The sequence below is a fragment of the Equus asinus genome, chromosome 4 (assembly GCF_041296235.1).
Source record: "Equus asinus isolate D_3611 breed Donkey chromosome 4, EquAss-T2T_v2, whole genome shotgun sequence".
Classification (NCBI taxonomy): Eukaryota; Metazoa; Chordata; class Mammalia; order Perissodactyla; family Equidae; genus Equus; species Equus asinus.
The window spans coordinates 84,325,748-84,352,300 of record NC_091793.1 but is presented as its reverse complement, the minus strand read 5'-3'; the positions used below and the strand labels follow the sequence as shown (position 1 = coordinate 84,352,300).

The 26,553-nt window shown below is 34.1% G+C and overlaps 1 protein-coding gene across 5 annotated transcripts in view; it reads left to right on the top strand.

Annotated features, from left to right (window-relative positions):
• LRP1B (LDL receptor related protein 1B) overlaps positions 1-26,553 on the top strand; it is a 1,812,874-nt gene that overhangs the window by 1,021,956 nt on the left and 764,365 nt on the right. For all 5 annotated transcript variants that reach the window (XM_044768977.2, XM_070507612.1, XM_070507613.1 and 2 more), the window contains exons 10-11: positions 1,446-1,589; positions 5,714-5,950. In XM_044768977.2, the coding sequence (XP_044624912.2) occupies positions 1,446-1,589; positions 5,714-5,950 (381 nt within the window). The remainder of the gene's footprint in view (positions 1-1,445; positions 1,590-5,713; positions 5,951-26,553) is intronic.

The window sequence follows — 26,553 nt, the reverse complement described above, 5'->3', positions numbered from 1 at the left end:
GGAAGGAAAGGAATTGTAGAAATGAGCATAGATAAATTTGAGAAGTGTTGATGTAAGATGGAGCAGGGAAATGAGGAGCTAATTGAAGGACTGCTGTGGGAATTAAGGTTAAAGAAGGACTGTTTTTCCAAGATGCAGAAATAATAGCACATTTATATGCTGATGCAGAAATAATGGAACATTTGTATGCTGATGGACGTGATCCAATGGAGAGAGCAAAAGTATTGATGAACGTGAGAAAGTAGAGTGTTGCTCAGTAGGTGAGAGGAGGTGTGATCTAGTATACAAATGGGGTGAGATTGGAAAATAAAAGCAACTCTCTTGGTGGGAAAAAATAGTAAAAACATTTCACTCATCTTTTTATTTAGAGAATGAGGAATACAAAAAGAATATGGCAGAAATTTTTAAAGTATAGCCATTCTATTATTAAAGGAAAATTGCCATGTTATTCATCACAATTTTAAGTGCTAATTGAAAAGAAATATAACTAGCATAATACACAAAATTACTGACATTAGTCCTACAACAGTGTTTTTTCTTTGACCTATCTTTTGTTTTCTCATCCTCTCCATATGGCACTTTTCCTATTTTTTTTTTTTCCTTTCTCTAACTTGTACACTCATGAAATATCCTTCAAATCCTCAATTGCCACATGCAAACTCAGCCTCCTCCTTTTCGCAATTACAGTCACACAACCACAAAATTCATTTTGTGGCTGGATCTCAAAATGGTAATAGACTCAAAATTGAAAAAAAAAATTTGTCTCAGCACATCTCAATAAAAATAATCACTAAATCACATTTCGTCCAGGTTAAGTACCCATATAATGGATTACTTCAAAACAAATCCTTTCTTTCCTTAACTACCTAACCTGGGATATTTTTATAGTATCTTTTTATATTTGGAAGAAATGTGTATTTTAAAAATAATGCTGCAAGTATGTACCAAAAAAATCACATTTAGGGCCGGTCCTGTGGCGTAGTAGTCGAGTTTGCACACTCTCCTTTGGTGGCGCAGGGTACATGGGTTCGGATCCTGGGCGCAGACCTCTGCACTGCTCATCAAGCTGTGCTATGGCCAGCATCCCACAAACTAAATAGGGGAAGATTGGCATGATGTTAGCTCAGGGACAATCTTCCTCAAAAAAAAAAAAAAAATCATGTTATTTTTATTTTGCTTACATGTAAGCAGTTTAAATTAATAAAAAAATATTTTCTCTCTCAGAATTGTTTTTTAAAAGCAGCCTTAGAAGGATTTTGGCAAATCTCTTCCTCTTCTTCTATGGAGTTTAAACTCTTTTCCAATTAATCATGGTACTAAATAGTTGGGTATATAGATTTTTCTACGATTCCCTCTTCTTGCACTGTAAAAATTTCAACATACTGATGCACATAATTATCTTGTCTTTGGAGAATTTCAAGCGTGCTGTTTTTTATTTGTTGTAGTCAGAAGCCATGCGTGTGAAGTGGATCCATATGGAATGCCAGGGGGATGTTCACACATCTGTCTGCTCAGCAGCAGTTACAAAACACGGACCTGTCGCTGCAGGACTGGCTTCAACTTGGGAAGTGATGGCAGGTCATGCAAAAGTATGTTGTGAAAATCAAACATTTTGCCAGCAGCTAGCTTCAGAATAGGGTTTTTAGTATTAATTAGTAACATCAACATCAATATTAGGGAGTGAAATTCAGTTCATTATTCAATTTTCCAGGTAACTGGAGCTATACTAATTAAATATCAATCTCTTTAGCAATTTTATTGAAAATCTTTCTAATAGCTAGACGTATCTTTGTTTTGTTTTTAAAGTATTCTAGAATAATTTAATTGTTCTCTACTTAAATAAACTAATAAATACTTTTTATAAATGACTTTTGTAAGTTTAAAATGTTGTGCAAAAATTAGTTAAGATCTTTCTTTGGGGGCTTCATAATAACATATAGTAGAATCGCCCCTGTAGAAATGGTGTCCATGTGGAGGCTGTTGGCCTTTAAATGTCCCTGAAATGCCATGATTTTTAAAGCTATGATGCCTACATTTTACAGTGTCCATTTTATCTCCATTTTGTCATAGTGGTAGCTTTTTATTTCTGTCAGTGCTCCCTCTCTGGTCACTATTCTGCCATCTCTTCTACTTTCTTGTCAGATGCTTGCTGAGAACTATGAAATGAGGCCACTAAATCTGTTATAATTTTCAGTATAAATGATTAGAATTAATAGTAGGCATACTTTAAATTTGAGAACCCAAGAGGATCAACTGTTACAAAATATATGCATTTTAGTATTTTATTTCCATTTCTAACTTTGTATTAAATGTTGGGAATGTAAAGATACCAGGTCTCATGTTCAAGAGGTCCTCTGAATAATTGAGAATACTGTGTCAGAAGCCTCAAGAAATGAGAAGTTGTGTGTATGTGGATACATGTCTGTGTAACTAGCCTTTAAACTGGTCTAGTTGCCACTTGAGAAGTGATGGCACGTCGTGCAAAAATATAATCATACACATTTATACATACATGTGTGCATACATACCCACAATTGGGAGAGAAAGCATAAGATCAGAGTTGCATAAGCTTCAATCATCCCTAATGTAGTGTATCAGTCCGGGTACATTTATATTAAGAGAAACAATTGTAGCTATTATAAGAAGAAAGGATCAAACACAAATAGATAGGTACTTACTAAATTATTGAAAAGCCTGAAACAGCGACTTCTGGACTATATCTTCAGAACATTCTTCAAAACTATTATCAAACTGGCCTTGCTTAAAGCTGGACCATCTGCCACAATCAGAAGCTAGGGCATCAGGAAGCTTAAGTGGCAAGGGTAACTTCAGAAACACACCGTTTCACCTGAAATCCAGGAATTAGGAAGTTTGCGCTGCAACAATTAGATCCAGAAATGTATCACAACTGATAGTCCCCTACTGGCAAACAAAACAGAAGAAAAGGACATCCTCTTCCTTACCTCTTGATATGCACAAAGGAAGAAGACTGATATGGCAAAATTCAATTTCTCCATTAGATGAATACCAGCAGAAGGAGCAAAAATTGTCCTCATTTCGTTATTCCAAACTTGAGCTTGTATATCTGATTTTAAGTATTTAAATCAAAATGAGAACCATGGCTCTGTTTCTGTGAAATATAGTTTTTAGTTTTCAATTGTCTGTAGTACAGGAAAACACATTAGAAGAAACTTTATAGCTATTGAATGACTAAAAAATGTGACTAAAGAAAACAGTGGGGAAAATAGTTACCATTCTTATTTAAAATATAACATACACACACACACAAACACACACACACACACGCATACCTTAAACCAATGAAGTAACCAGATTTACAAATTATCAATTAAAAATAAAAGCAAAAATAAATGTTAGCAAGAATTGGGATGGTGAAACCAGTGTTCTTATGTGTTGCTAATAGAATTAGAAATTAATATCACTGTTGGAAAGATATTTGATAATAAAACAAAAGACATAAAACTGATAATATCCTTTAACAAGTTTTTTCATTTTTGAATGAAGAAATTCATTGTAAATGTATTTATATTAACAAAACTCCGAAACAATCTAAATATCCAACAATAAATAAGTAGTTGACCACATTGTACTGGCTCTCCAGCAAGGGAATATGATGCTGCCATTGAAAAGACTGTTTTGAAGATTTTTTAATGACACAACAGAATATCATTGAATTTTTAAAACTTAGATACTAAAATGCATGTGTTTCCTATTTTTAAAAAACAAAAGTTTCTATGCATATAAAGTTGGTAGGAAATACTCAAGAATGTTAATTTTCAAATGAATTTGTACTACTTTTAAATAATATAAAATATTTTTAAGGAAAATAGTCCTGAAACTAGGTAGGCACTGAAAGGCTGTGAGGGCAATGAGGAAGAAGGCTTTATTCTTTACCCAGTAACTTCATTTCTGGAAATGTATACTGAGAGACCGTCTAAGAAAATGTACAAAAGACTAGGGTGAAAAAAATGCTTATCATTATTATTTTAATAATGAAAAGATAAAACCAACTGAGGAATGGTTTGGCAAATTATCATATATTATACTGCTCATACGGAAAGAATGTAAGACTTAAAATAATGGATCAATATAGAACATAATTTTGATGCTAAGATTTAATAAGAAAAGCAGAATATAAAATTGTATCCTCTTCTATGTAAGTAAGTGTACGTTAGAAAAATAGTTAGATAAGTTAAGTTGAAATAGTCACACAAAGGAATACAATACAGCAGTGAAAATGGATGAACCATGACTCCAACCATGGATGAATATGAAGAATGTAATAATGAAATTAATTCACAAAAGAATTCACACATGCAATTCAAACATGCAAAATTGAACAGTATACTGTTGGGAAATACATGTAACATATGTGTTAAAACTTTTGAAAAATACATGATAAACACAAAAATCAGGATATATTGAATGTCTCTGGGATGGAAGGGGGATGGGTTTGGGGTACTTGCATGCCTTCCAGTGTTCTGGAAATATGCTTAAGATCTGTGCTAGTTACGTGGATTTGTTTTTATTTTTATTCTATATATATTAAAATTGTATAAATATTTGTTTATATACACTTAATATTCAATAAAATTAATTTTAAAAGAAAATAATAGAAAGAAAATATAAATATATAAAATATATAAAATGATAATATAGTTTGTATTGAGGGTGTTGAGTTTATCAGTAATTACTTATTTTTCCTGTTCTTTTTTTCTCCAAATTTTCCATAATGTAGCTATTTTACTTTACTAAGAATCTCACTTATGTTATGGTTATCCAATTATAATTGAGTCTTTTGTATCCTCACTTTTATTAATAAAACTCAGTATGTTTTTCCTTTCATATAAAATATTTCCTTCAAAATTATATAGACTAAACTAAGTATGGGGTGCCCTAACAATTGGAGAGCCTTGCATATATTTTCATATAAAAGTCTGAAAGGGTCAATTTACTCTGTAGAGAAAGCTACCATAATTCTGGCATTTTAACCCAGGAGATAGGTTTTTGTTTCAGGTTTTCATTTTCTTTTTGTCTTGTTTTTGATAAGGGCTATGTTGTACATCAGAGTTATTGGCAGCTAGCCTCAATCTGTAACATTCTAATTAAAATGTGAAGAAAAAAGTGATACTGTAACTGGCATTTGATTTCTTTTCTTAAAAAAACCCCACATATTTAGATAACAGTAGTATCTTCACATGCAAGTATATGACACTGTGTGATTCTTTTTGTTTGCCTCTCACAGTCTTTAGATGCAAACTCTGAAGGAGGAGTGTTTTAAATATTTTAGAGTTTTTAGCATTGTCAAACATAATGAATATTACAGTTGCTATCTACAGAATGTGTTAAATTGTAATGAATTGTAAAATTGAATGTGCCGGATGTTTTAATAAATGTCCATTTTACAGTTACAAGTTATCCTATGATCTGTCATGTTTTTGCTCTACAGACAGTTACAGACAAAAGAATAATTAAATACAACCCACTCACGGAAGTAATTTCTTTTTTAATTAAAGTAATGCAATTAGCTGGCCTTCTTGCATCAAGATACATTTGGCATATTTTAGAGTTTAATTTTTGGTATTGAGTTTAAAAAATGCTAATTGTGCCAGTTAATTAAACAGTGACATTATGCAGTGTAAAGAAGATTAGGCAGCATCGGTTGTTTATGTTGGTAATCTTTCTTCTGCAGGACCAAAGAATGAATTGTTCCTCTTTTATGGGAAAGGACGCCCAGGAATTGTTAGAGGAATGGACTTGAATACCAAGATAGCTGATGAATACATGATGCCCATAGAAAATCTGGTAAACCCTCGTGCTTTAGATTATCATGCAGAAACCAATTATATTTACTTTGCTGACACCACCAGTTTCCTAATTGGCCGGCAGAAGATAGATGGCACAGAGAGAGAAACCATCCTGAAAGATGGTAAGTGACAATGTGTAACATTAACATCAAACTGCCCAGAGACAGAGCACTTTTAAAGGATAAAGCCAATGTATGTCAAACTGACTTTAACCAGAACCCAAGTTACCGTTGGTTTAAAAAATTTTCTTCAGTAACATTATTTCTACATTTTTTACGTACCAGTGTGTTAAAACCTTCATTATAAAATTGAACTTGCAATTTTCCACTACATTTTCAGTGTTAAAGGAATTAAATTGAGCTATTTATCCACCTTTATGGAAGATGTAGATTTACAATTATATATTTACAGTGCCAAGTGGCAGAACATAAGATTTAACAGAACATTAGAGACTTCTGTAATATTTGGTTCTCACTAGAATATTGGTTGTGTCACTCAAAGTGCATTGAAAATATCAATGCCCCCATAGTCATCATAATTCTTGCACATTGTTTCTTACTTTATAAATCATTAAAATTGAGTTCTGTAGAGTTGTCTTAGAAACATCAATATCTATAGAGAAATTTTGTTTATACCTATTTTTATTTATACATACGAATGCGTAATTATGTATATGAAAACATATGCATATACTTTATTAAAGTCAGTGCATTTCATAAATTACTTGGCTTAGGAACAACCAATCAAGTAACAAAATAATATAACTTTGGTATAAGTAGAAAAGATCTTTAATAATCCAGCAAAGCAAATCTTTGGCTTCGGTGTGTTACATAACGATTCTGGATCAGTTCCCTCACATATACAGTCTGTTTACTTTTTGAATGTTATAAAAATTCTTGATTTGCAGAACATTAATTATATGTTTATTATGTGAAGGACACTGTGCTAGCTATAAGAGGAGCTAAAAGGAATTTTAGGATATGGCTACCACCTTCAAGGAGTTCATAATCTACATGTGGAGATAACATAAATGCGCAAAAAATGTAAAGGCTTTGCAGCATTTAATTTAATTAATAAGTTCCAAGCTGGCCCAGAGAAATATATGAGTAATGGAGAATTTCCACGTAATGAGAATCTGTAGGAAGGAAGAGCTGCCTTTATTTGGGTGTTCTCAGACAAGTATTTGTGGAGGATGTGGTATTTGGGCTAGATCTTAAAGGGAGAGTGTTAAAGGTGAGGAGGGAATATTTCAGCACATGCCATGAAAAAAACAAAAACAAAAACAGAGCACATTCTCCAGAAAGAGGATGAGGAGAAATTAAGTGGATCCCTACTGGAGGTTTTGTTTACACTTAACAGTGACAGAGGAGATGAGGAAAGTGAGAGGTGGTGAAATGAAAGAGCTTCAGAGCGAGGTGAGGGGGCTCAGATAAAATCCTGAAGGGGTGAGAGACAGGAAATGCTTTTGAGCCAAAGAATAATGGGAATGAAACGATATTTTAGGCGAATCAATCTGGTGGTGGAGTGCAGATGAATCAGAGAGAGGAAGGAGAGAAAACAAAAGCAGAGAGACAAACAAATTATTTACAGCGCGAAAGAAGGATAATGAATGGTGGTCTCTCCTATCTTTCAGAGGGAATGGGGGCAGCACAAGGAGATTATTCATTCAACTCAGGTTCACTTTAAATCAAACCTTTAAAGATAAAAAAAAGTACACTTTCCACAAGTGACAAATGAAGTGCTAAAATGAAAAATGTCCCTGTTTTTGTCTTTTTTAGAGTTTACTGATTAAGGCAATATAAATCCACCATAATTTAACATTCCCAAGGAATGTCTAATTAGAGTTAAGATCTTTACTTTAAATTGGACGTGACAGAGGCTGCCTGCCTGCTTTTCTCTGTAGTGTGATATCAGATGACAGGAACTTGACAATTTTAGAAGGACAGTGAATTTGCACATTCTCTCTAACTAGGTGTGTTTGGATTGCTCTGATTTTCACCTAGACATTTTCAAGAGGGACTGAAATGCAATATAGAGGGTTGTTGATTTCTTTTCAAAAAGTGTCAGTGTCCAGGCTGTGACTGAATGTTCCAGCTAATAATCCTAACTTTGATAACAATATCTTATCAGTGACATTGGTGGTTCTGTGCATTCCACCACAGCAACAGAGATCAACTCTAATGTCTATGTGACTGCCAAGCACATCTTTACAGTGTTGCTTTGGCAGTATGGAGGTTGTGAGAACATTTTGCAGATTTTCACACCTGAAATATATTTAACATTCTGATGTTCCTATACAAGGGACCTCTTCATGTCTTTTTATTTATCTTTTTCTCTTACTGGTAAAGAGAATAGTAATAGACATTATGACACAAGATTACAATATGTCAAAACAGAACTTATGTTTGGCAAATGGCAATTTGTGATTCTTGGAATCAGAAAAAATAAGTTTTATTCACTCATTTAGCGGGAGTGTCTAATATCCAACTTGAAGACAGGGAACCAATGCTTGGTTTGACAAATGATTTTGTAAGCTTGGTGGAAATTCTGAGTCTTAGATAAATTTGTACAGTTTGAAGTAAAAGGTTATAAAAATTTTGCTGTTTGTAAATAAAACGTAAATATCTTGGACATCTTCTGCATAAGCTCAGATCCCTTCTAGAAAGAAAAAGACAACATTCTAAGAAAAGACTCATTTCCATTCATTCATTGATTTTCTTTCTCTCAGAGGTTTATGAAAAAACTCCTGAGTGTGGTATATCCTATAGTCTTTGTGGAATCTTGTGGGCTGAAATAGTGGTTAAATAAATCAGCAAGGAAAATTTGAGACACGTATATCTTAGTACTTACGAAAAATATCTATGAAATGAAGACATAATAGTGATTTAACAAAAATAGACTTCTATAAGGACAAAACATTTACCAAAATCTGTACTTTTTAACTCTCCAGAATTTTTGCTAAAATTTTTGTAAAATTCATACTGTCTCTTTTTTAAATTAATACTTGATTTATTTATTTGTCCAGTCAATAAATATTTAATGAATGTCTTCTCTGGGCCAGGTGCTCTCTGGATGATGGGGATGCTGCAGTAAACGGGAAAATTTCATATTTAGTTTATATTCAAATAGTGGAAGGCAGATAATAAACAAACACACAAATGAACAAAATGATAAGTGCTATAAAGAAAATAAAGTAGAACACTGTGGTAGAAAGTAAAAGGTGATATCAACAGGAGGGAAAATTAGACTAAGTGGTCAAGGAATTTATTAGCCATTCTTGCCGGGTATAATTGTTTGTCTCTCTAAGAGAACAAGGTAGATCCTCTTTATAAGATTGAATTCACTTTGATCTTCTTATATGTCTTGTCCAAGATCCATTTTTCATCGTATGAATTATAATTTTCATCAGAAAGGAAAAAATATAAAAATGATAATTTACTATTCAATTTAGTATTGTGTGTATTCTATTAGTATAGTACTTGTTTTTAAACTGTATAAGTTAACTTTACTTGGATACATATATCCAAATCGAAGCCATGTTAAAATAATCTTTCATATCATTTTATATCTTTACAGCATTAAAATAACACTCAAAGCATTTTTCCTGAGTTTGAAAGTTATCAATGCCTTCAGCTATAACAGAAAAGCTGTAGTTTCAATAGATCCCATAATTAAACTAGAGATTTGAGGTAACCAAGTTTGTGGTAATTTGTTACAATAGGCACAGCAACTAACACAAAGCCTGTACTCTTAACCAGTTTGCTTAACCAGTTTGACCTTATATATTCTGGTGGGTTCTGAGTGATTGAGATCTGGAGCAGGTACACGTTGCCACACCTCAGAGTCTTCCTTTATTGAAGGTACTTATAGGAGCCACGAAGTTAGAGAACAATGAAGAACTCTTGACAGGATGCAAGATAGGCTCTCTTTTTTGATATTATGAATACACGTGTCGCCAGGAGGAAGGGGAAGCAGTCTCCCTACACCAAACATATTCTGCAAATTACATATTTAAAGGTAATCTGTTAAGATACTACCAAAGGGTAGTACCATACTTATGTTATTGCTTGTCCAGCATCTGCAGGGTCAAACCCCGTTCTTCAGTTCAGTCCCATCCCCAGTATCTCCATAATCCCTCCATGGATTTTATAACCCAGGAGTTCCTCTAATTTTGTGTTGAAATGTCTGATATTTTGCCTGGGCCATGAATTATTATTTGATAATTCATCATTGTAATACTCAGAACTCTCACTGCTACCATCACCATACACACACACACACACACACACCTGTGCACACATGACCACTAACTTAAGACCCGCTTCAGAACTCCAGAAATATTTCCAGTCCTTTAACCGATCCTACGACAGCCCCTCACAACAGATTGTAGGATGTGATCTATTTCCACGTGACACCGACTAATCTGTTAGATTGTCATTTTCTGCACCCAGAAATCACCATTTGCTTTTGAATTTCAATGAACTTCACCATTGTATAACTCTCTAGGAATTTCTAGTGTCTCATAACGATAGAGTTTTACAGTGATGAAACCAATGTGTTGGGATATCTATAATGAATTATGTTAGAGAGTTCCCATGAACTTTAAATAGTAATGATGCCTTGCAAAACATTTTAAAACTAAGAACAAGCTTTTACTCTGTTATTAGATTACAGGTGATTACCAATGTTGTTTTTCTGACTTTAACTCTGAACTTTCTCAAAGAGTAAAGCTCTAAGACTCTGAGAGATGCAGACTCTGACCAACCATTAAAGGAAATAATGAATACATTTGTTAGTAATGAGACATTTCCTAATTAAAACTATTAAGAAGAGATTTGTGAGCATTTGCAGCTCTTGAGAATCTCATGCATATTGTCCCACTGAGCAGCAAGGTTGTGGCCTCTTTGCACAAACTGACTCTTGCTATCGATAAGATGTTAAACCAAAACTTACTGGAGATTTGAGTTCTGAAAATATGAGTTCAATTTCATGTTTAGTTTGTAAATAGAAGTTTCTCATAATTTGTGATATGTCTTATAAAATATATGAGATATTTGAAAAAAACTCTAAGCCCATATATGTCTTTTTGTCCAAGAAGTTGGCATGGATATAAGAAGATTGAAATCTGGGTTCTAAAATATATGAATTCATAAAAAAATGGAATTGACCGTGTAGCTAATGGGTTTTAGTAAACATGGAGGAGAAGACATCTTTCCCCTTATTTGTTTCCAGTCAAAAAAGGTATACATACACATGTATAAGTACGGATAAATACAGCATACTACACACACACACACACACACACACGGACTCAGAATAGCTCTAGAAGCTTCTGTAAATAAGTCTATTATCTTGTAAATGTTAAATTGCTGGTAAAGTCAAAAGAGAGAATGTGAAAATAGTTATTAATCTCAAAAGTACCATTGAAGTATTGTTACAAATATAGTTGTTACATTAAAAATTCTGATCAGTAGTATTTTTCTGAGCACTTTAAATAAATTACCAATTTTCGGCATGAATTAAAATTTAAAAAATACATTCAACCCAGTTGTTTAATTATTCTTAACCTCATGTAATTTTTGCTTGCTGTTTCAGAAATCACTTGAGAATCCTGTATTAACCTAGGACTACTACTACGAACATTGACTGTAATTTGTGCTGTTGCTTAAGTTAATACAAATTTCTGATTACAAAACAAAGTTTGGTAAATCAGACTTGGCTGACTTTACCATAGGGATTCTAAAGTAGGAAATGTTAGCTCTAATTGTGGGGCCAGATAATACCCACAATGTAAACTGAGCAAGTTCCCGTGAAACTGGCCTTTATGAGAGGATTTTAGGGGAGTATTAATAGTCATTGTCTGTGTCACAAGTATGTTGAACAATGTGACTCTGAACTATCTAACTTTATTGTTGCCTCCCATTGACTTTAAAAGTTTATTCAGCAAACTTTCCTACCACATAGCAAAACTTGGTAAAATCCCAATCCTTTCTGCTTGCAACTAGGCAACAGACAGACCTCTCAGTCACTTTAAGTCAAAAACACAGCCCCAATTTGGTAATTAGAATGCCCAATCCACTATACATACATATATATCACAATTCTGAAATCAATATACCATCAAATCTTTCTTGTTCCCCACCTGTGTTGTCTTCTGGCTAGAAGCCTGGGAAAGAAAAGGGGGACATATTTTGTTCATTCTCTTTCTCTGCCCTGTATTTATTTTCCCCGCCACACCTCCCAGCTTGCCAGTCAGTTTTTGATGCCCACTCACTTCTCAGCATTTGTGGGAAGAGATAAGAGGGGTAAGAGTGGTAAGGAGTGAGAATGACTAGCAAGGGTCTTATTCAAATTGGTCCTGTTGTAAACTGGCCTTTCTCTGAGCTTGATAGATCTTTAAAATTTACTCTCTTGAAGGGTGTGGATATGTGTGTCCGAGTGTTTGTGTGTGTGCATGTGCAAGCTTTTGGGAAGCATTCTGCTGATCTTTCTAATTTCATTTCCCTTGGCCAAGGTGCATGAAACTCTATGCTTGTGACTTTGCATCCCTGAAGAACCAGTTCATGTCCATCATCTTATTGTTTGAGTCTCTGTACCCAGATGGGCAAACTTGTCGTAATGGACTGAAGATATCCCTATGCCAGCATTCTCTCTTGTGTGGTTCACATTTGGTCCACATAACGATTTGCAAACTTTCAGCACCAATAAACTCTGGGAATGCAGATATAATGCAAATCGACGACTACTATTCCACCACCAGAGTCCACTTTAGATTTTTCAGGTCTGAGACTTTCTCAGACCTGAGTTTCATGCATCTGGAAAAAACAACTGTAGAGAACTCAGTTCAAAGATCTCTCAGAGGCCCCATGGAAGTTCCATTGCTAGAGTTGAGATGAAAAGTACCCCTCTATTCTCTCTTTCCCACCACCTTTGGAGAGTGAAAGGTAGGGACTAGAGACTTACAGAACAGCAACACCTCTCTCCAAAGACATCTCCTAAAATTCTCCCCCTTTACATTCTGTTCTCTTTACAACCATTGATCTGGTTGAGGCATCCAAGAGTTGTGCAAACAATTCTGATCCAGTTGATTGTAAAATATGAGGACCTTTTTTTCACACTCACTTTGATTTTTTTTTTAATCATTTTGGCTTCTAAGCAAAGCTTTAATTTTAAAATTCCATTACAAATGTCATTATTATATTATAACAGTGAGTTACTATTGCTCCTGATTCTGCAAGATTATGAACCAAATTGTAAGATGTCCTAATAGTCATTAGGCAGTGGTCCAAATGACACCTGGAAAGGAGATATAAGAAAAACAACAATAAGACTATCTTGAAAATTCGCTTAAACATACGGATGACAATAAATAGTATTTCACTCACTTTTATGCTCCTAGGTTTTTTTTCTTATCTGATTTTAATACCACTTAGATTGTTAATTTTTATTTTAATCATTTAAAAATAAAAATTTTGCAAGGCTTAGAATTGAGTCTTTTCAAATCAAAGTGTTAAAAAAATAACATAAATTCACACACAGAAAGCTCTCAAGAGATTCCATGACAGCGCCATCACTAGACATGAGGTGAAGGAGCATCTCTCCACCCTCTTGTCCTTTCCTCCGATTGTAACGTCTCAGATGTTACCTTTGACTATCATTTATATTTGTAAGTGTAAGGAAAACCAGACATGGCGTATTTTCTAAAATGTTATATTTCTAGTCAGGAAACAGTATTACCTGAGTTAATTTTCTGTCCAAATTCTCCAGAATCACAAAATATATAAAGGGTGTACATAAAAATTAAAATTTCCAGCCCCAGACTGGCACTGGCTCTCAAGATGAGTGCAAAGATTACTCATTTGCTGTGCTTCACAAATCATGGAACTGATCCTATTAACTAATTCCCATTGCTTATACTATTTTATCTTATGCCTCAGAGAAAATCCTGTAATTTGGGGTACCATAGTCATGACTTGTGAACTGAACAAATTGTATTATGGGGAGTGTGCTCTAGCAGAAGGAACCTAAGACACTTAGCTAGGGGTTTGTGTGTTCCATACTTGCTCTATCACAGATTGGTTTGAGGACGACCTTTGCCAGATACGTTTATCTATATTTAGAGTCAAAAATTTTGCATTTAATGTCAATCATATTAGTTCTTTGGTACCACATAGACAAAAATCTTTAAGTAATTGATGTTTTTATTTCCTTTTTTTTTTTTCTGAGCAAAATGGCTAAAGTAACTGGTATTCTTTTGTTCTATTCAAAAATGGCTGCAGGTGCTAGCCCAGTGGCATAGTTGTCAAGTTTGCATGCTTGGCTATGACAGCCCAGGGTTCACAGGTTCAGATCCTGGGGGTGAACATACACACTGCTCAACAAGCCATGCTGTGGCAGCATCCCACATATAAAATAGAGGAACACTGGCAAAGATGTTAGCTCAGGGACAGTCTTCCTCAAGCAAAAAGAGGAAGATTGGTGATAGATGTTAGCTCAGGGCCCATCTTCCTCACCAAAAAAAGAACCAAAAGTCTGTAAATCTTACTCTGAATACCTATATTTTTCTTCTGAGAAATTCTAGCTGCTATTCTAATTGTATTTCTAAAAATCAGTCTTATTGCAGCATAATTTACATATGGTAAAATTCACCTTTTTTAAAGGAACAGTTCAATGTATCCAATTGAGTAACCACCACTAGAATCAAGTTAGAATATTTCTATGACCCCAGAAAGTTCCCTCATGTCTTTAACAATCACTTATCTAATTTCCATTCTGATCTGATTGTTCTTTACATGCTTTTACCTTTTCTGAAATATCAGAAAAATTTAATCATCTAGTGAGTTTGGCTTGCTTCACTTAGATAATGCTTTTGAGATTTCTCCATGTTGTTGAGTGTATCAAATATTTATCCTTTTTTTATGTTGGGTTGCATTATTTTATATGGATGTACCACAATTTTTTTTATTCAATTACCAGTTGATGTTCATTTGGATTGCTTCCAGTTTGGTCAATTATGAAGAAAGCTGTTATAAACATTTGTATACAATGCATTGTATGGACATGTGTTTTCATTTCTAAAAGTGGATTGCCTGGTAATATGGTAGGTGTATGTATAACTTTCTAAGAAACTGCCAAACTCTTCAATCTGTTCAAACTGTTTTTCAAAGTGGCTGGATCATTTTGCTTTCCCAACAGTAAGGTACAGGAATTTTAATTGCTCTGCCTCCTCTACAGCACAATATTATCAGTCTTTTTCATTTGAGTCATGTTAATAGGTATCTGTTGATAACTCATTGTTTTAATTTACGGGTTTCCCCATCAAGGTCATCTTAAGGTCTGATTCTATTAACAGCTTCCCTCTTCTGTTGGCCAGTTTATCTCAATGAATTGTTTGTCTTTTGTTGCTTTTTGTGTATCTCATAATTATTTACTGAATATCAAATAGTACATAGAAAAATCTTAGAGACTCAAATAGATAAAGTTTATGCTTAGAGAATAAGCATATTTCTTCTGTCAGTGTATTAGGGTGGAGAGTTTGGTCAATCTATTCAGTGATTGGGCTGGGTTTGGATTTTGTTCTCATTATAGCTACCTTTGGTGAGCCAAAGCTTCCAGATCCTTTCAGTGATGGGCTGATATGACCTTGTGTGTAGTGTGGAGACTCAAGGATGCCTGCTCATTCCTCAGCTTTCTATAGTCCCTACATGGCTGCCTCACTGAGGGGTCTCTCTCCACTCTTGCCGTTCCCTCAATGGTAGACTGTTGTGATTTGTTACTAAGTAGAAGGCTCATGGTGGGTGAAAGAAGTGTTCTCCATTCTCCTGGTCCAGGTTCACTCTTAGGTCCTGTGTGTCTGGGCTTTGGAGCTGGGTCTTTCTGTGCCTCTCCTCCCTTGGCAGTCAACATCTTCCATGTATCTGTGGGAGGTCTTTGGCAGGAGATAATCTTCTGCTTCACTGCCCTACGTAGCAAATCTCTGGTGTTTGTATCAATCCAGGATTCTGGGTCCAAATAGCTTTACTACACTGCCTCCAGAGGCAAACAGCTTTGCTTCTACTCTTCCCTCAACATTGATGTAGCTTTGTTTTGGACCAGTGGCAGTGGAGTTTCTTAACCTTCTTCGAGCATTAGACTAGTGTTGCTTGTTGTGAGTAGCAAACTTGTGGTGGGATAGGGGTGTTTCCTACCTCCCTCATGGTCACGTGGCTTTGGCTTCTACCTTTCCTCAAGGGCAGCTTGTCTTTGCAGCTCACCTTACCTTTGGGAAAGGAAGTGTTCCTGACCCTTTCCTACAACAAATGATGTTCGTTTCTATACCTCCCTCACAGGCAGTGGATTTTTGCCTTGCTTCTGAGAGTGGGAAGTTCTGCTTCTCCTTCCCCTTTCCCAGTGGTTTAAGGGATTCCCTTTGTAAGAGAGAAGAGTTGAGGGATAAGGTGGGTTTCTGTTCTGTGAGATACACAGGGTTCTCTGTCAGGTCTCCCACTATGCCTTCAGTGTTCTTCTTGTGAACTAACTGAAAGGAATTGTTTGTGTCAGGGTTGCCCCCAAATTCAAAACTCTCACATTAAACCACACTTGGTTTTAAGAATTCTTTACCATTTTAGCTTTTTTAAAAAGTCTACTTTTATGTCAGTTGTGTTTTCCTCCTATGCACTACCAACGACATTTCATGTGTCCCATTTTTCCTGGAAGAGGACTGTCACTCTTAGGATTTTTTTCACCTTGTAGCCTTGGCATCTCAGCATTAATTTAGACTCAAGAAAAGTTATGATTTTATAGATTATTAGGCTTCCTCTTACTGTTATGTGTTTCAATATTCTTTTGCTGCTTTCTGCCTCCTAAGCCAAGCCCAACTCCGCATGTCTACAATTCATTAATGCAAATAGGAAATTGAAGAACAAGATTGAAATTTTTTTGAAAACTACTTTCTTCCCCTTTACTTTAGCATTAGAATCAATTTTTTAAAAATAGCTGGGTACTATTTATGAATATGTATGAATTCTTTGTGATGCTTTGAAACATCCACAGTTTACATATAAAGAAATTTCACTTGATCCAAAAAGATTGAAGTGTTTTCTACTTTCTACAAGCTCACATTGTATTATTTTTTGACCAGAAAATAAATAAATAAAAGCAGTGATGGGAGTTTTCACTTTGCAAAAAGAAAATTGATTAATGCATTATATTATCAGAGAAAAAATCCATTATTATTAAAGAGATGGTGCAGAATGATATGATTAAGGGTTATCTCATAATCTGGTCCTTATTTATTGCCAAGATTTCCATTCATTTTCCTACATAAGACGTTATTTAATTGCCAAAGATCTTCCAGATAGTAGGCGAGGTATTCATCTAAAAATATAAAATTGTCATTCTCAAAGAGTTTGGATTGTAGTTGAATGTATCTGTCACATTACCAATGAGGCAAAGGAATAAACAGAAGACTAAACAAATAATTTTGCCTGACTTTGCCCTCTATATCCATAAAAAATCACTTAAAAATATTTTTTAACAAATAAATGAATAATAGTACTGAAAAATTGAAAAGTCATCTGTCATCAGTGATCAGAAATAATGAGAATTTCCTAGCTAGAATGGAGATTGGATGAGATTGACTAGAGCACAAGAAACCATAGCCTACACCACCACAGGGGTAAACTTCAGATATGAGAGTTGAAAAGGAGAACCCTATGGTCCTAATAAAAACTAAAAGACATGAAGAGAAGGCCTTAAGGCAATCTTTAAACTGCTTTAATAATGAAGTCAACTAAAAATAATGGATCCAGTTCAATCCATCTCCCCTGGCATTAATTATACTTTTTACAAGAATACACAAAAATTGGATTAGGATGTGTCTATTAATTTAGAGAAAAAAGATAAAGTTAAAATTTTACCTCAAAAAGCATATAAAAATAAAGCTTAAAGAGCACAAAAATATAAAATTAGTGAAATAACTTCATTTTTTTAATGATATTGGGATTTGGAACATTTTCTTAAGCAAGACACAAAACTTGGAAGCCATTAAATGAATTTTAAAATATATATTTATATATATAATATACAAAAGGAAGATTTAAAATATTTTTATGACAAAGGACATAATAATTGAAAACACAGAAGATAAACTAGGCAAAAATATTCGCAATATTTATAACAGAAAAAAATGACTATTTTATGGAATAAAGACAATGTAAGAAAAAAATTTTAAAAAGTATTTGTCAAGGCAATTCATAGAAGGATACAAATTTCCTTATTAGACACATGGAGAGGTGCTCAACATCAGAGTAATCATGAAAATGTAAATTAACACAATAGTATGACTTTTACCACCTTTATAAGATTAGAAAAAATAAAAGATTGGGCCTGGCCTGGTGGTGTAGTAGTTAAGTTTGGTGCTCTCTGCTTCGGCAGCCCAGGGTTTGTGGGTCTGGATCCCAGGTGCAGACCTACTCTACTCATCAGGCCATGCTGATGAGGCATCCCACATACGAAATAGAGGAAGATTGGCACAGATGTTGGCTCAGGACCAATCTTCCTCACCAAAAAAACATCATTGTAATAAATGGGGGCCAGCTGTATGGCTTAGTGGTTAAGTTCATGTGCTCTACTTTGGTGGTCCAGGGTTTGCCAGTTCAGATCCTGGGTGTGGACTCAGCACCATTCATCAGGCCATGCTGAGGTGGCCTCCCACATGGAGGAACTAGAAAGACCTGCAGCTGTCATATACTACTATGTACTGGGGGGGTGGGGATGGGAGAAAGAAAAATAATAATAATAAAAGATCAATAATATGTAATATTAGTGAGACAATAAGAAAATAAAATATTTCCCACACTATTTGGGAAAATGTAAATTGTTACAGTGGTTTTGAAGCATTATATGGTAATATGTATGAAAATTAAACTATATATAATGTTCAACCCAACAATTCCACTATTGGTTATCTATTCTCTTGATGTAATACACATGTTCAAAAAGAAGCATTATTTATAATAACAAAGAAATTGACGACAACATAAATGTCCATCAAAAGAGATATGGTGCATTTTTACTATGAATAATACTAAGTAGCAGTTAAAATGCATGAGGTAGAGCTCCATATACTGATATGAACAAAACTCCAAGTCAAACTGATAAGTAAACAAAGTGAATCGCAAAATATTTTAGGCAGGCAGGATGATCCTATTTATGTAGCTATACAAATATTTTTTTGGAAAAGATTAATGAACTGTTTATAGTGATTACTTCTAGGGAGGGCTGTGTGAATTATTTTGCTCACATCTGATTGTCCTTTTAAAACACATACAACGGGAAATGTGCTTGTATCTTACATAATAATTTAAAAGAAAATAACTACTACAAAGAGATACAGTTATAGATAAACATGTAAAAGAGTTTTAATGCAACTAGCGAAACTATGATCACTTTTGTTCATGCTAATATAAGTTGGTTTCTTCAAACATGGATAGTTTCTTTAAAAAGATGAACAGCCCTAAACTTTCATCTTACCTCTCAGATGGATGTTATTTTAGTTTAGTCTGCCTTTGCCTGCTCATCCCTTCCCCAAATTCTTTATACCATTGAATTTCTTCCTGTTATATTTACATAAGGGCTTTTTTCTAAATAAATGTGTGTCTTCTCATTGCAGGCTAGTTGTGCTGCAATCTTTGCCCTATATCTTCATAAACATCTGTCTACTCTCAGTCATGACAATCAGCTTTGAAAAAAATAGCTTCAGGACCAATATTTTTGTGACCTACACAATAGTTAATTGTTTTGGCAAGTCCTCTATAGCATTTCACTTTGAGACTACTTTGAAGATTACAAAGTTAAAATGGGCAAAAAAGAAAACATCAATTTTGTCTCATAATTATTTTTTTAAAATTTTAAAAGTAAAATATTGAATCAAACATTTAAAATACTAGTGAATTCATGTTATTGAAACTATCAATCTCGGATATCTAAGTAATGTTTTCCAATTCTGTAATTTGAAGTTTTTATTTCATCATAAGATAGATATACATTTTATACATATAAATGTTTTATGTTCATCATTATATATAGCTCCTCCAAGTTAATAATGATTATTTTTACAAATTTCATGGTTTTAATACTTGAAATGATATTTTAAACCAATTTAAATCTGATCTAATTGGCAAAATATTTGTTGTTGTGTAAAAATAGCATTTACTAAGCTCCTAGTATGTACCAGACATTTCATATAATTTATTCTGACCTCAAACTAAGCCTTGAGTGTAGGAGATATTGTGATTTTTGCACAAGTTAGAGACCTGGGGCTTAAGGAGTTAAGGAATATTTTTTTGTAATTCAATTAGTTACATGCTATGCTGGAGTTTGAACTTGTTTGTCTGATCACAGAATTTCCAGGTGCCATATTCTTTCTAACATGCCATAATACCTCCACTAATTGTGCTGTTATTAAATTAGCTTAGGCTAAGGAAAATTACAAAACAATTGTTATAGAAATTTGGACATAAAAATGTCCTTAAAGATAGTAACATAGTGCAGAGTTTAAATGAGCAGGCGCAGGAGTCAGAATGTCTAAGTTTGAATTCTGCTCCGTGACTTATTAGCTGTGTAACCTTGGGCAGGATATGTAACCTCTCCAAAGCTTTGTTTACTAAATCGGTAAGATAGGAATAGTGATTTTTCTCAGTTGCTCTGAGGTAGGAGCCATCAGGTTCATAAGGTACTTAATACATGGTAGGTACTTAATACAGAAATGGCTGGCATTATTTTATATATATGTTATTCTCTAGTTTTATATAGGAAGCCAAATGAAGCTAGAGGGGATATATCATTTGCCCAAGGTCTAACGGATAGTGAACAAAAGAGTTGTGACTAATATCTCCAACTTCCAATTTATATTCTTGTCATCTTCCTGCTATTTAGTAGGTTAGACCATCATTTCTAAAATAAGTTAAGTCCTGCAATAATTATGTTCTAGAACAACTATGAAATTCAGATTAATTTCAGCATTCAAATAGAGGGAGAAGAAGCAGCTTTCCTAGCAGGTATTTCATTTTTCTACCAGGAATCCTGGGGACTATAATCCAGATGAGATAAAAGTTGACTATTAGAAAGCAGCACATTCTTTAGAAAAAATAATCTATGATCTAGAAAATTGTATGTATCAAATACCTTGTCACAAACTATGAGCAACAATTATGGAAAGACGTCTGTTTTTTATTAGCCTATTCTTGACAATGTTCTTGGAATATTAGATCACTTGCTATAACATTGATACTGAATTTTCTATCTGTCCAATCTGAGGGCTTTTTCTCCCTTCCTCTTTGAATTAAGAGGTGCTGCCCTGTGGTATCAGAACATGAATTATTCTTTCTTGAATATAATTTACCTATTCTTACATTACTAACATTCGAAATTCTGTAGTATATTCAACATTGGGATGGCAAGGAAGGAAAATATCTTACTTTTATTGACTTTTTACATTGCATAGAACTTTTCAAGTAGTAATATTTTTATCATCCAGGGTATTTATTTAAGTAAAAAACTCTCCAAAATTTGTTTCCATTGCCCCTCAGAGTAGTGATGGCATATGTCAAACAGTGGGGTGTGATATATCTTTAGCCTCATTAAGTGATGTATCTCCATGTGAAAATCTGGGTATGCTCATATGTGTGATTTTCTCTCTGATTCATTTGACTTGTAGGTGGTATCTATAAAAAACCAAAATGTTTTCTACAGTTTCAAATATTTGAATAGTTTTAAGAACCCAGTAGCTAAACTAAGGATTTAATTTTTCTTCTAGGTACTTGGCACTCTCTGAAAACATTGGAATGATAGGCATATTGAAACAATAAAGAATATTCTTCACCAGCATTCTGGAGCAAATAAGCTAGTCATACATCCTCAATTTACTGTTATTTCTTTCCTTCACTCAGATTTATAGTGCTTATATTCATTCATTCATTCATTTTTTTCATTTTACAAATATTGATCATGCATTTAATACTAATCTCTACTAGGAGTTTCAAGCACAAACATACTTCTATCCTGCCCTCATATCTCACAGAGACAAATGAGCAAGTTAGCATGTCCACACTTGAGTAAATTTAACAAGGCGGTAAGTGATAAGTGTCAGGAATAAGATGCAGATAGAGTACCTAGGGAGTTTAGAGGGCAGATAAATTTTACAGGGAGAATAAGAGAAGATTTGCATGGCAGATAGATATTCTTTTGGCCTTGCAAGAGGTGAAGGAGTTAGAAAATGAAAAGATGGAAAAAAAGAGAGGCAATAGAAGTAAAAATAACCAAGAGATGCGAAAGTAAAATATGCATATGAGAGTAGGGAAATGAGCTAACATTGGTTAAGTCCTGTTGTTCCTAGGTGCCGTGTATGTTATTTCATTTTACCTTCACAATAACCAAATAAAGACGTCTTACTATAAAAATTATTATAAAGATTAGAGTGGAAGACAACATGAAAGTAAAGAAGCTACTTTCTGTCTGACACCAAAGTCCACATTTTTGCCACAACAGCACATCAAGTAGTTAAGAGTAGCATAATCCAGCACAGATGCTTGGATCCTGGGGCTTATGAAGCAGGTTAGCGGCAAATAGTTATAGAAGGTTTTGTATGTCATTGAAAGGAAAATTGCAATTATTTATTAGGTGATGGTGAGTCATTCATTTATATATTTATTCAGACAAGCAATATTTATTGAGATTACATTATATATAGGCAATGTTCTAAGCCCTGAAGATATACCGTGAACAAGACAGACAATATCTTGGAAACAATATATTGGAAAATATCTTGAAAATTCAAGTTTTATGTGTGACTAAACGAGAGAAAAAATAACCCTAAACTATTCAAAATCTTTTATTGTTTAGTAAAAGTTACATTAATTTCCCAGATTTACTACAGCAAACTAGCATATTGTATCTCTTAATCCCAGACCAGGCTTATTTTAGACTCACACCTAGACTAGGAAACTATATTGTGTGTCCTCATACCTTTTACCTCCATCAAAAAGGAAAAGAAATGATGACTACCTAAGACCTTCCTTGTTTTAAACACCTGTCAACTCTCTCTTCTCTGTATCCGTTATTTTCTCCTCAATATTCCTATGCATTGCAAAGAATCAAAGTTCTCATCAAAATATTTATTTTGGCTCTGAGTCTTTCAGATATAAAACAACAAATTAGCTGTCATCTAATGTAATATGCACTATTTAGATAGCTCGAATGAATAGAATGTACTTATATTAGCATATTTAATGGGTACGGTAATGGTCTGATAACTGTATGAAATATTTTAATACACATTTGTTTTCTTCTTTGCTTAGTGCCCATTTGCCTCCACAGAATAGCAGTGTTTTCCTAGCTCCAGAATTAGTGCTTTTATCTGTGTTACTAAAACAAGTTTTCATAATTCTTTATTGTTCCTTAAAGAAGAATGTGCACATTTTGAGTCAGAAAGAGTTACCTTGATATTTTAGCTGTTAAGATATTTGTAACTTGTCTCAAATAGAGGAATTTCAAATTGTAAAATTTAGCTCACTATTGTTTCAGGTAAAAAAAAACCCAAAAAGTACACTTTTTTAAGATTAAAAAGGTATCTAAGGATATACATGGAAAATTTATCATTCTGAGAGAAATATTTCCAACGTATTTGTCACAGTGACTAGCCATGAAATATTTAGCATTTCTCTTTTTAAATAAAGTACTTTATAAATACATATATATGGATTTTAATGAAATTTGACCCACTCTGAGATTGCATGTTTGAAAAAAGTATAGTAGTTTGTATTTACTACTCTACTAACTACAGAAACCTAATTTAGTATTCTTATGCAATTTTACCAAAACAATATTGCACATAACTCTTCATTTGAGGGCAAGAAAATTCATATTTAGGGAAATCAAGATAGATTAAGAAAACTTTGAGAACTGTCACTTGCTTTCTAGGTGGAAGTCCCACCTCACAGAGTGGGAGGAATTTTGTCTTCCACAGGGCATTTATTAATATCTGGGATCATTTTTTGTTGTTACAACTGGGGAGGGAGGTGCTACTGGCATCTAGTTGATACAGGCTGGTTGTGCTAAATGTGCAATTTGTAGGACACTCTCAACAACAAAGAACTATCAGGTCCAAAATGTCAATAGAGCCAAAGACAAAGACAAAGTCAAGAGGATGGCAGGGAGTAAACCTGCCACAACTGCAGAGGTGCCAAAAGGAGAAAAGGAGAAAATGACACTTAGGATAGTTTATTATTCACGTCAAACATAGCATAAGCATCAGCATAGTTGTGATGCTAATGTGATGGGCCCGGATGGTTGCTAAGCAAGCCCGAGGAATGCAGGGCCTGGAGATCAGCACATTTTGAACAAACAGCCAACACTGTAGAAAACAGCAAGCTTTCCCATCCCCCTGCCTTGTGCAGTGAACAGTCACACAGTAGTCACCTCTGTGGTCCCCTTGATTTAGTTGCCTATGTGACTTCCTATAGAAATTCTTCAGTATCAGGAAACAGATAAACCTTACAGGTCAGCACACTCAGTAAGAAAGTTCAAGGACATTCAAGGCCCACTGGGGACTGCCTCTCCCAATACCTAGAAATGAGACCCTAACAAGACCCTAGAAATAAGCACAAGTTGTAAGGACTTGCTTATCTCTATTGTTCATGAGGATTTTAAATGTAATCACCTCAAAAGTGTTCCATGTAAGGACTTTTAAATTCATAGGGGGAAAAAAAATACTGTTTGTTTAAGTTGTTTTCTGCTATATAACCCATAGTGTTCCTGTGACTCCTTTCCAATATTTTCTTTGTCATCTCCTGAGCACCCTGGGCATGGTCCCACCTCAGGGCATTTGTATGCATTGTTACTGGGTTTGGAACCCTCTTCCACCAGATGTCCTATATGATATGTCTCTCTTTTACCTCTTAGAGGTCTTTGCTTACAAGCCATCTCCTCAGTTACCCCTTCTTGGCCACCTCATCCGAAATTGTACACACCTCAAATCCTTATCCTCTTTCTCCGCTTACGTTTTCTCTTTAGTATTCGTCCTGGGTATATTTTGCTTATTTGTTATCTTACTACGATAATGTATGCTTCAAGATTTTAGACATTTTTGTTTGTTTCATTCATTGATAGATTCTTAGGGACTAGAAAAGCATGGGGCATATAGTAGCTATACAAGGATTACTGGTTGTAGATGAATGGGTCCTTTGACTTGGCTGTCATTGCTTTCAAAATAGTAATTAAACTGACTAAACAGAACTAAGAATGATGGAAGAATGATTCTTTTTCTGTTCTAAAATAAGGAGCAATGTCAATCATCATTATTATTTTCTTGATTATCCAAAAAGTTGTTTTGGTGTTTACTGAAATTGTTCTTATAATGAGATTTCCTGACTATTTTTCAGGAATCTTGTAAAATTTTACATATTTCTCATGGTTCATTTGAACTTCTGAAACATTTTTTAATGAAAAAATTAATTATGATTCTTAGTTAATGTACACAAGACATCCCTGTCGTAACACACTTTCCCAGGCTCAAAAATCAACATCTCATTTTCTTGCATAGCTTCAAATTCTGTTTTTCTTGCCTAGTTGGATAGCTACCTTGAATAGTTCCAATACTATATATTTGTTTAGATAAATTATTCTGCACTAAATTTTTTTATGGTTTTGCTGTGGAATTGTAAGGATTCATTTAGCTCATTGTAACAAAATTTTTATAGAATACAGCATTAATATAAATATTTTAACTATCTTCTTTTTTCCTACAGATTATGCTACATGTAGCCTTTGGCATGTTCTATATATTAAAAATAATGCATTCCTCAAAACATTCGTTTACTTTGTTACATTTTTAAAAATTAATATTGAACTACTTTTATTTAGTGAGATAGAAAAATTGCAAAATAATACAGAGTTTCCATATATCCCTCACACAGTTTTTCCTAATAGTAACATCTTACATAATATCATGACAGTTATCAAAACTGGAAAACTAATGTGGATACAATACTACTAATTAAAGACTTTCCTGGAATTTCACCAGTTTTTCCATAAAGGACTTAGTTGGTATGTCTTCTCAGTCTCATGTGTCCTATAACAGCCCATCAGTTTTTCCTTATATTTTATTTTAATATTTGACTTCCCTTCATAGACACATTTATTGACTTTCTACATTGTCAGCTAGCAAATATATTTTGGTAAGAAAATAATAAGTGTAGTTTATTGAGAATAATGATTTTTGATTGGAAAGTTGGTCAAGCATCTTTCACTTCAGTAATCTTAGTCTATCTGCACTCTCCTCCCCTCATCCATGCCCCACTTTTTCCTTCTTCTAATGAATTATTGCTTATATTAACTTTCTGTGACTCTTCTATTTATGATTTTTCCTTTCACAATTTTGGAGATCAAACTCTAACATAAAATATATAGGTACATTGGAATATGAGTAACACTTCCAGACTTACTGTACTGACTCCTAACCAAACATGGGTCCCTGTGGATCATCTTATTTTTCTGGGGCTTTGATCCATTGTTTGTGTAACGTAAAAGTTGGCCTATGTGGTTCTTTAGCTTCCTTTTATCTCTAAATACTGACTTTGTAACTGGGTTCCTGCTTACTTTTATTATTAGATTTTCCCCTAACTCACTGCTTCAATTTTATAAGGCTACCTGTGGACCAAGGATGGTTATGACTATGTGCATTTCCTTA